At 41.5% G+C, this 11,720-nt stretch overlaps 2 protein-coding genes across 2 annotated transcripts; both read right to left on the bottom strand.

Moving 5' to 3' along the window:
* Positions 1-6,395: 6,395 nt before the first annotated feature.
* Positions 6,396-8,475, bottom strand: LOC139918313 (leukotriene B4 receptor 1-like). The gene has a single exon (XM_071907674.2). It carries the CDS (start codon positions 8,355-8,357, stop codon positions 7,449-7,451), a length of 909 nt encoding a protein of 302 aa, XP_071763775.2. The 5' UTR covers positions 8,358-8,475; the 3' UTR covers positions 6,396-7,448.
* Positions 8,476-9,182: 707 nt separating this feature from the next.
* On the bottom strand, positions 9,183-10,170 carry LOC139918882 (leukotriene B4 receptor 1-like). The gene has a single exon (XM_071908452.2). The coding sequence runs from the start codon at positions 10,168-10,170 to the stop codon at positions 9,265-9,267; it is 906 nt and encodes a 301-aa protein (XP_071764553.1). The 3' UTR covers positions 9,183-9,264.
* Positions 10,171-11,720: the final 1,550 nt, after the last annotated feature.

Here is an 11,720-nt window from a genome sequence, read left to right as displayed (position 1 = left end):
TAATAGCTGATCTGCCTTGATCTGATGATTGAAAACATTACATTGGCAAATTGTATATTAGTCTCATCTCCAAAAAAGGGATAATACTGTAATACTTTATTGATCCCCATAGGGAAATTCATCTTCTTGCTTGTCCCGCTCCGGGAAGGTCACAACCCAGGCTCAGCCCCCCTGGAGTTGGTAGGGATTCAGTGTCTTGCTCGAGGACACTTCAGCAAGAGGGACGCTTGCCAACACTAGGCTTGAACCTTCTGGTCTTCTGGTTGAAGGATGGACTCTCTTACCCCTAGCCCACTCTACCACCCATAAATGTCCAGATTCATCTTCATATCCTCTCTGAGGGTCGAAGGTTCTCAGATCTATCCAGTGATCCTTTGGTGGACACATGGCGGTTTGCGTGTGACTTGTGGTATGTATGGCAAAGTGATAGAAGAGAGTAAATACAACAACAGTGCAAACAAGTGATCCTTATCATAACAAGGAGTCTATAAACAGACAGTATGGACCACACACACTCATACTGGAATGAAAGAAAGACAGACAGACAGATAGAAACGCACGTACACTAATAAACGTAGCAACAGCAGGACAGACTTCCAAGCCCCACAAACACACACCTAAACAGACACACATCTGTTTTGATTTGGAATAATAGAACAATAAAAACTCCTCCTTGTGATAACGTGATGGCACCAGCAGTCAGCACACTCGCAGTTTTGTTTATCAGAGGATTTGCTTATTATAGGACTGACTGAGATTTGAGAACACTAAGTGGCATGTAGGCTTTGCAGATGCGCTCTGAATGAGTGGTCATTACATGTTTTGACTGTGATGATAGTTCATTTGCCTTCAAGTCACCTTCAAGCTTGTGAAGGGTAAATAGGGTAAAAAAAGGTAAGCTTGAATAAGGACAAGAAGTTCACAATGTATTTGCTGATCAAAATCAAATGGAACCAAGTAGAACTAGTATGCAATATAGCTGCAGAAAGTGCAGGGTACTTGAAATTAACAATGAACCTGTACAGTTTAGGTATTGGTAGGCCTAGTATTTTCCAGAAGGGACTACCCAGAGAAGCCATTCAAAAGCCCCTCCCTAAATCCCCCATTGTGACTGCAGAAAACAGAAGAGGGGGAATAATAGAGTGACCTCAAATTGCCCATAACATGTACGTATGTTCCTCATTCATTTCAAAAGTCGGTGGGTGATTTGTTTTTCTCTCGCTGAATTGATGTCCTTGAAGGCAGGCAGGTGTGGGAAATGCACTGCAATGTTTTATTTTACAAATCAAGCAGAATGTGTTCCTGTCCCGATGTTTCAGAAGTGCCAGATCCTATTCAAATGAAAATAAGAGCTTTTGGCATGCGGTATTACACTGCTCAGTTGTTTGGACTATTACAGACTAATGCATATTTGTGTTTCATCCAGAACATCTTTGATTTCTTTTTATCAGCAAGTCAAAGGCTTAAAGATTAGCCAGTTTTGATACTGTTTTAGTGCTAAACCTGCAATCATCAAGCATTTCTGAGTTGAGTCACCATTTGATTGTTCAACAAAGACTGTTAAGCATGTTAAGTACATTGGATGACACCCAACTTAACTTGTTTCCTTGACTACAGCAGGAGGAGGCTTGATTGATTATGCATAAGATTTATTATTTCAAAATAGCAATTCACAGCTGTACTGGGCTCATATTTCACAGTGAATATGCTTTGCGTGTGTGTGTGTGTGGGTGTGTGTGTGTGTGTGTGTGTGTGTGCATGCAAATTTATAAGCCTTACTTGCACCCCACATGCATGTACTGTATATGCACGTGTACATTCTGTTTTCAAATCATGCATGAAATTAAGCCCATTTTATCTTCTCAACACAAGCACACAAAAACTAATTTACCAAAACCAGAGCCTGTGTGTCAAGGGTCAGTGGTTTTCATTTCCTTAGCATGGGATTAGTTTGACCTGTCATCCAGAACACATCCTTTCACAATATTGCACCAACCAATATGAGTAACTGGAGGCTGACCTGTGGTGCAATGGTCTAAATGTGAGTGCATAAACACCAGACCCCAAGTGTTCCCAGGAATGGTTAAAAAAGTTGTATTAAAAAGTGTAACACTGCATGGTTGTTTTATGGAACATGGGTGTTCTGAGAACATTGGGATTGTACCTTTAAAAAGTGCATATATTATGTGTTTGTACTCTGAATGTGCTTTGTTTGCCATATGACTCATTCTAAATATTTGTTTGATAGTGTCTGTGCTTCACTGGTCACATGACCTTACATCCTGCATACGCTCCAAGGCAACAGTGAAGAAACCAAACATCCACCATTACTCCCTGCGTCTCTCTTTGCAGCCTTGGGAAAGAATACATACACAGTGTTTTCTTTGTGTCTCCAGGGCTTAGAGGCTTTGTGACACACTGCTGTAAATTCAGAAACATTCTCATAATAATAACGTAAATGTAGATGTGCAAGCATGTTGTAATTGTGTCTCAGACAATATTTTGGTACATTCCGGTAGGTACAGTACTAATGTTATGGTATAATTGTGGTTTAATACCTGACAATCTCTATGACTCTTAGGCAAATCATTTGGAATGTAGCTGTCCCAACCCCTGACTAGGCTACATAAGTCTACACACACACCTGACAACATGCATGCACATGAAGAGATACAAAAAGATTAAACACACACACACACACACACACACACTCACACAGACATCACAATATCTTTGCCCCATAATTTCTTCTTATACCCCTTATCCTTTTTCCCCAAACAAAAGTTGGAAAAGAGGAGAGGGATTTCAGATCTCCCAACAAGTTCATTATAACCACTATAGCCACAGCTCTATATATTTGCATAACCTTGTATGATTTTCACTTGCAGCTGGAGAGCCCAGAGCATCCCGAGGCCACAGCCTCAATAATGTCCCAACCCCAACTCAGTGGGCCGCTCTGAGCCTGAATATTCTAGTTAGATTGGTGCTGAGGGGGGAACTTTCCACTTAGCTGCAGAATCCTTGTAAAAAAGGGATTACAATTGGACAGGAACCAGTAAAGCTCTATTACAAGACACAGGGAGGTGGACAGAGCCAAGATAAACCACCTCCTCTTCTCCTCCCTCCTTTCTCCTCACTCAGCCTCCACATCACTCCTCTGCACCTGGACTCTCTGTATCTGCTGCCAGCTGGAAGAAACAAGGAGGAGGGCAGAGAAAGGAGACAGCAGGGATGAAGGAAGGAAGGGACTGAGGAAGGAAGGAAAGAAGGAAGAAAGGAGGGGATAAGAGAAAAAGTGAAAGAAAGAAAGAAAGAAAGGAAGAAAGAAAGAAACGTAGAGACAGTAGATAGAGTGAAATAGAGGACAGGACAAGACAGGACAGGACAGGACACATGAAGTAAATGAAGGATGAAGAGAGGGGAAAAGAAGGACAGCAAATCCTAGATGTGTGAGAAGAGGGGAATGAACATGCAACAATGAGTCATCTACCAACCCCAGGCAATAATGTACTGTTATCTCTAGTTCTCCATAGACCTGACCTGTTGATTTAAAACCAATAAAAAACTCATTACATCACATTATCAGCTTGTTTCCCATATGCTGGAGTCCACCATCTCCAGTTACTGAATCATCCAGGTCAAGAACTGCAATTTTTAATTTCAGGTTCTCTCTGTAAATTCTAATCTAGATTTATTCAAAAGAAGAAACCACATTGCTTTGTAAAACCTGAGAAGCCCTAACCAAAGACACACAAATAAGCCATATGTTTAGGACCAAGAACATGAATAAGCACGGTATCATTGTAAGTACTTTAGCAGTTGTAAGTACTATAGCAGATTTAGCAATAAATTGGAATGTGTCATGTTTCAATCTGAGTGACTAAATGCTCATTACTGTTTGCACAGTCTACCGGATGTGATTTACAGACACCATAACCATAATTACACCATAATTCTCTTGTGCATGACTAAACATTGCATCTTTTCACTAGATGCTGCCACTGGTGCAATGAAAAGGTAATGGAAAAATCAAGTGGCCATGGACAGTTTTAAATTTTTCACATATAATAATGCTCAAAATCAGAATGATCTGAAAGAAAAACATGGACCTGGGTCATGTACAGATAATTAACTTTGGGTGCCTCTGAGAAAGGATTAGGGCCATCGCCTGAGTCTTATCCTTAGAGGTAATAAATTCAGAGCCTGTGGGGAGGAAATTATGTTGATATTAAAAGAGAAATAGGCAGATGTGCTATGGTATTTGGACATGAGAAGGTGCTAAATCCAAGTTCCTTTTACCAAACAGACATGCTAGTGGCATTGATTTCACAACCAGTGAAAAAGACAAAGGCAATAGATAAACAAATCTAAGCTCTGTTTTATTTCTGGAAGTAGGTGAACAGCAAAGTGTAAAACTCATTCCAACTAACAGTAAGTGATTTATGATTTTTAAATTGGGCAGTGTTGGGGCAAGACAAACTGTGGTTGCTAGACTGCACCCGTGCTTATTGGTATCTACTGTCCTGGTAGTGTTTACAGTTCCGTTTATTTACAGGAACATAAATGGTGGAGAGAGAAATCTTTCAGTATGCCTGTTCACAGACTTCCTCTCTCTCAACAAAGGCATGCTTATAGTGGTTATAGACATTCACACACACACACACACACACACACATACAAATGTACACTCAGACAAGCCCCTCAGTATGCATATTCACTCAAAAGTTATTTAACTTCAGATGCATTATCCTTTTGTCTGCTGGGGGTCAAGATAACCCTGTTTGATGACCAAAAGAGCATGTTACAGATCAAGAAAATTGTAACCAAGCATCTTGGCAGCAGTACATACACTGAATATAGAGGGGAAGTCATCGTTGCATGGGAATCGGCTGCTTTCATTGCTGAGATCTGGCCAGAGAAAACCCAGCCTGGGCCCAAAGGAGCAGCTGGGGGAAACACTGAGTCACAAACAGCACACACACACACACGTACAGACACACACTCCCTCCACCCCATTCTCATCCTCCCTCCCCCAGCAGCCCTGACCCTTATGTTGGATCTGTTTTGTTAACATTGGTGTCTAGACGGAGATCGAGAGAACAGGGTTATGAGCTGACCCAGACTGCTGTCCGCTCAGCCTGAGGAGAAAATATAAAAGATGGAGCTTTCTCAGCCACTTGACCAGCAGAGTTACTCCAGGGAAGAGCCTTTCTCCTCAGCCACACACACAGGAAGGTTCACCGGGTTCACCAGAAACAATTAGCACAATCTGGTCTCAGTGCAAGACAAGGGGACATGAAAAAGTAATTCATAATATGCAGAGGGGCAAAATACTAGTCACAGAGGCAGTGTGAGGAAAGGTGGTGAAACCTAGAAACAACACTGAGAAAAGAAGCAAAGTTCTCAAGTGCTCTGAAGAAGTTATCTTTGGAACGATGCTGCTGCTATGCTGGAGCACTGAGGGAGACCATGAGTGGCACATTATAATGACCAACATATGAGCAGAGAGAGAGAGAGAGAGAGAGAGAGAGAGAGAGAGAGAGAGAGGTTACACAGTGGAGTAACACACATTATAGAAGATAAATAACACTCTTGGCCGTGACAGTATAATAGCCCACTGTTGATCTTTTTCAAGTTAAAGTGAGATGAGATCATATAAAAATATCATCTCATTTTGCTGTTACAGTAAGAATAGAGCTCATTGTCTGCTACTGCCTCTTTATAAATGGATGTGTGGAGAGGTTAAAAAAAGACATTTCACAGTGTGTTAAGAGTTACAATTTATTAGAAGAGCAGAGTGATTTTTTACATTTATTTTACAAAGCATTCAACGCAATGTTAGAGTTGATATGTATGTCAGTGGTCCTAGAGAATGAAGTGTGTGTGTGTGTGTATGTGTGTGTGTGTGTGTGTGCGTGCGTGCGTGCGTGCGTGCGTGCGTGCGTGCGTGCGTGCGTGCGTGCGTGCGTGTGTGAGCTCATCACATCTCATGATTCCATCTTTCTCCCCCTGCCAACTTTGTAAATTGCTATTGGTGCATTCTCCCTTTCACAAGCTCAGCTGACAACAACAGACTGATTGTGTTGTGCTGATATTTGCGACCAAGTCGACTGAACAAACAAACAGTATGCTGCCTTCAAGATGCTGTCGGAAATATCAGAATTATGAGCTCAGCGTGAATGAATGATATTAACAAGGGAATAAATTTGACACGTAAAGTCAAAATTGTCTTTGATCTCCAAGTTGGGAAGAGAGCATGGAAACCTTGATGGTAAAAGTTAAGTTATTTAAAAAAAATTAAAAAAATTAAAAAATAAATAAATAATCCCAACTTCATTTTAAAGATTCTTGGGTGAGGTGGGGTGATGGCTGGAGTATCTGTAGGTCAGTTTTTTTTTTTATCCCAGTACGCCACTGTCTGTTTCTCTCTCTTTCTTTCTCTAAGTAGGTTAAACAACAAAGATGAATAGGGTCATTCCTCTCACTGGATGAACTCCAACACAAACATTTATTCAATCTGTTCATTAATTGTTGTTCCTCCACACAGGATCTCACACACGCACACACACACACAGTTTACATTCTTGCATGTGTACAAGCATACCCTCACATGTTCAGGTGCGCTTACATACAAAAGCTAAGATGCTAAGATAGTGATTATCTGTGTTGAAATAAAGCATATCACTGTTTTCAGTGAAAACAATGTTATGCCTTATTTCACAGTGCAGAATCTGCTTTATGAGTCTCACAGTACCACACACACACATCCACACAAATGACATATGTGCTGATGAAAAACGTTCATGGAGTGCATAAGCTAAAGATCATTAAGACCATGGTCTTAATGATCAAATGTAATGCAAAGTAAATGGCCGATCAATGTCGCATTGAGAAATTGATAGGATCTATCTTTTCCAGATAATGTTCCGCAGTGAACCCATTGATTTGATCGCTTTTGCCTGATTCATTTTGCCCATACCACAACTTCTTGGAGCATAGGGACTTATATGAAAAGTATTCACTTCAACATATCTCTATTTTTACAGCTCTGGATCAGGGCCAGTTGTAATCAGCACACAGTTGATTTGAGGGGATGATAGCCAAATTGCTGAACCTCAACCACCATCATTAAACCACAAATCATCCACAGTTCTTTATGACATCCACTATAAATGCCAGTACCACACCCTTAAACCCAATATTAGCATGTGAGTATACAATTAGAATGGGAGAGAATGACTCGCTTGACTGAAATCTCCTTTGTGGGTTCCACAGCCAAAAGAGTAAAAAGTCATTTCTTGATGTGTTATCATCATCATCATCATGGTTTTGCACTCTGTACTGATGTCTGGTGGCAACTGTGGCTTTCCATTGCAATGTATATGTCAAATGATTAGACATACATTTCCTGTAATGACCTGCTTCTTTATGAACAACAGCATTTATGTTTAAGCATTTCTGCAGGTAGTGCACGCCTTTCGAGAGGCAAAGGCATAAAGCAGTGGATCCAGGCAGCTGTTCACAAACGTTAGCGCTCCAACAGTGCTCTGGTGCTCCATACAAAACTTCAACAGGACCTCATTCCTGAGCAAAATAGCCGCCACAGCCAGAACATTAAACATGTGATATGGCATCCAAAGAAGGAAAAAGGTCACGATTATGCCAGTCACCAGTCTGGTCATCCGTGGGTTATTAAAGAAAGCTGTTCCGTTCACTCTCTTGTGGAGGCGGATGTACGCAAATACCATGATAGAGAATGGAAGAACAAATAACAGTAGGGTCTCTGTCAGCAACAAGGCAACATGTTGGGCATGGGAAGAGTACTGTGCTTGACAAGATATCCAGTTCTCGTCCTTGACCAGCTGTCGAACCACCAAAGCAGGGATGGACAGGATCATTACAATGACCCAGAGCAGAACCAGAATCCCCCTCTGCCCTGCCTGGCCCAGCCATATCTGCATGTAAACCACCTGGAGGTAGCGCTGGATGCTCAGCGCAGTCACAGTCAGCAGGCTACCATAGATACTGCAGTATATAAGATACGCCAGGACCTTACATGCCACCAGGTCCAAGGTCCAGTTGTAGAGCAGAGCGTAGATCCATAGGGGCAGGGTGATCAGGCAGAGGAGGTCGGACACAGCCAAATTCAGCATCAAACTGCGGCTCAGACTGGACAGTTGCTGGCGATTTCGTCCGAGGAACACGATCACTGCTATGTTACCAGGAACCCCCAGCAGGAAGCAGAGGGACAGGACCACCCCAGGGACCAGACCACTAGAATCCCAGGAGGCAGACAGTGGATCATCCAGGGTGGAGGAGATGTTGGAAGCATTGGTAGTAAAGTTCAGTTGTTCCATTGCTTGCTTGCTGACAAATATGAAGCTCTTGCACAGAGTGGATCTTGCACTGAGTCCAGGATGATGGTTCCTGTACCTCAAACTTCAGTTAAAGAGGAAGAGTTATGACAGAGACAGAGACATTTGCCATTCAAATGAACTGAAACCCTAGATTGATAACAGCCTTTGCATGGCTACAGTATCAGCTGCATTTCCCCTTATTTAAGTTCCTGTACCAGGAACAAGTCAGCTTTTCACCACAGCACCTGAAATGTATCATAATTTAAAAATAGACGATTCTATCCTCCAACACCTGAATATTTTGTAAGCAAATGTCTTGCAATGACTCAGAACTTCATAGTGTGCTAAATGCCACCATTCTTTTTATATGAGTAGGTGTCAATTTTCAGTTTTTCAAATTTCAATCATTTTGGAATAAAAGCAAATCATATGTTAGTAAGGTAATGTCTTTCTAGATGGTGTCACAGCTATTTGATGTTGTATTGACAACGATATTTGGGACAAACTGTACTATAAAGATAGTACATGACAGATAGATAGATAGATAGATAGATAGATAGATAGATAGATAGATAGAAGATAGATAGATAGACTTTGTAATACGTGTTACAGCTTCTAATCAAGGAGAAAGGAGAAGTTCATGTACTGAATGATCTCTTGTTGCACCGAGCAGCGGGGCAGTTGTCAAAATAAACCAGCAGGAGTTGAAATGCAGGTTGTTTCCTCAGATCTGCTGAAGTCTTCACGGTTTAATCACTACTACATTATTTACTTTATGCAGCATGTGTGTGTGCATGTGTGTGTGTGTGTGTTCATCACATCTCATGAGTCCATCTTTCTCCCTCTGCCAACTTTACTTTGTAAATTGGTATTGGTACATTCTTCCTTTCCTTCGCTGTATTCATGTTTAGACGTTTCTGCAGGTAGTGCACACGTTTCGAGAGGCAAAGGCATAAAGCAGTGGATCCAGGCAGCTGTTCACAAACGTTAGCGCTCCAACAGTTCTCCAGTTCTCCATACAAAACTTCAACAGGTCCTCATTCCTGAGCAAAATAGCCGCCACTTCCAGAACGTTAACTATGTGATATGGCATCCAAAGAAGGAAAAAGGTCACGATTATGCCGGTCACCAGTCTGGTCATCCGTGGGTTATTAAAGAAAGCTGTTCCATTCACTCTCTTGTGGAGGCGGATGTACGCAAATACCACGATAGAGAAAAGAACAAATCCCAGCAGGGTCTCTGTCAGCAAAAAGGCAACATGTTGGGCACGGGAAGAGTACTGCGCTTGACAAGATATCCAGTTCTCGTCATGGACCAGCTGTCGAACCACCAATTCAGGCATGGACAGGATCATCCCAACCATCCAGAGCAGAACCAGAATCCCCCTCTGCCCTGCTAGGTCCAGCTGCATCTGCATATAAACCACCTGGAGGTAGCGCTGGATGCTCAGCGCAGTCACAGTCAGGAAGCTACTGCAGACACTGCAGTACAAAAGATACGTCAGGACTTTACATGCCACCAGGCCCAAAGTCCATTTATAGAGCAGAGCATAGATCCATAGGGGCAGGGTGATCAGGCAGAGGAGGTCGGACACAGCCAAATTCAGCATCAAACTGCAGCTCAGACTGGACAGTTGCTGGCGATTTCGTCCAAGGAACACGATCACTGCTATGTTACCAGGAACCCCCAGCAGGAAGCAGAGGGACAGGACCACCCCAGGGACCGGACCACGAGAGTGCCAGGAGGCAGACAGTGGGTGACCCAGGGTGGAGGAGATGTTAGAAGCATTGGTAGTAAAGTTCAGTTGTTCCATTGCTTGCTTGCTGACAAAGAAACTGAAGCTCTTGCACTGAGTGGATGATGAGTCCAGGATGATGGTTCCTGTACCTCAAACTTCAGTTAAAGAGGAAGAATTATGACAGAGACAGAGACAAATGAACTGAAAACTAGATTGTAGATTAATAACAGCCATTGCATGGCTACAGCATCAGCTGCATTTCCCCTTATTTAAGTTCCTGCACCAGGAACAAGTCAGCTTTTTACCACAGCACCTCACATTGCACGCAATTAACCCAACCTCTGTAGAATGTTTTGTTTCCTCCCAATACCCAATATCAGTCACTAACATTTGTTTATAATAAAACAATGCATGTAAACAAAAGTGTATGTGTAATGTGTAATGTTTCATTCCCAAATACTATTTATATATATATACTATTTTATCCTGAAATTGATAAATTAATTCAGTCTAGTCTAATCTTGTTTATTTATATAGCCCTTTATCACAGGCCTGTCTCTAAGGGCTTTACATAGCATCATATACAGTAAATGTCATATACATACATCATATATATACATACTACATATACACATCATATACATCCTATACTATGTCATGTAGGTTACATACTTCATATACATCATATACATCATATACATAATTTTACTAGATTACAATTATATTTGAAAAAATAATTTAAAAACAGATGATTTTATATCATCCAAAACCTGAAGCAAATGCCTTACAATGACTCAGAACTTCAATAGTAACCCATGTGCTTATTTAAGTAACACCAATCATTTTCAAGAGTAGGTGTCATTTTTCAGTTTTTCAAATGGTGAATATCTCATTTTGGAATTAAACCAAATCACATGTTAGTAAGGTAATGTCTTTCTAGATGGTGTCACAGCTATTTGATGTCATAGTGACAAAGACAATAGAGATATTTGGCGCAAACTGTAATAGATAGATAGATAGATAGATAGATAGATAGACTTTGTAATACGTGTTACAGCTTCTAATCAAGGAGAAAGGAGAAGTTCATGTACTGAATGATCTCTTGTTGCACCGAGCAGCGGGGCAGTTGTCAAAATAAACCAGCAGGAGTTGAAATGCAGGTTGTTTCCTCAGATCTGCTGAGGTCTCCACGGTTGAATCACTACTACATTATTTACTTATGCAGCGTGTGTGTGTGTGTGTGTGTGTGTGTGTGTGTGTGTGTGTGTTCAGACAGTGTGTTTATGAAGCAGCACATCAAACATCACCAGGCATAAATCTGAAGTTACAGTTTTGACCGCATAAGCGCCGGATAAACACGAACTCAAAGGCAACATTTTGTCAGCAGGCCTCTCTGTAAATAGCTTTACATCTATATTAAAATCTATTTATTTCAAAGCATCACTGTGCCGCGCGTGGCCTACGTAATAAAAATATTTGAGGAATCCGAGAAAAAAACACATGCAATTTATCTCCATATGGCTTTGCTTTTGAGTTAAAATATGTCATCACATGATCAAAAACTCCATTCATACTTGCACCCTCCTCGACTTAGCTGGCTCCCCCTTCTGCCTGTTTGCTCCTCA

The sequence above is a fragment of the Centroberyx gerrardi genome, chromosome 18 (genome assembly GCF_048128805.1).
Source record: "Centroberyx gerrardi isolate f3 chromosome 18, fCenGer3.hap1.cur.20231027, whole genome shotgun sequence".
Taxonomy (NCBI): Eukaryota; Metazoa; Chordata; class Actinopteri; order Beryciformes; family Berycidae; genus Centroberyx; species Centroberyx gerrardi.
Note: the sequence above shows the minus strand (reverse complement) of the source record. Positions and strands in the feature narration are given on the sequence as shown.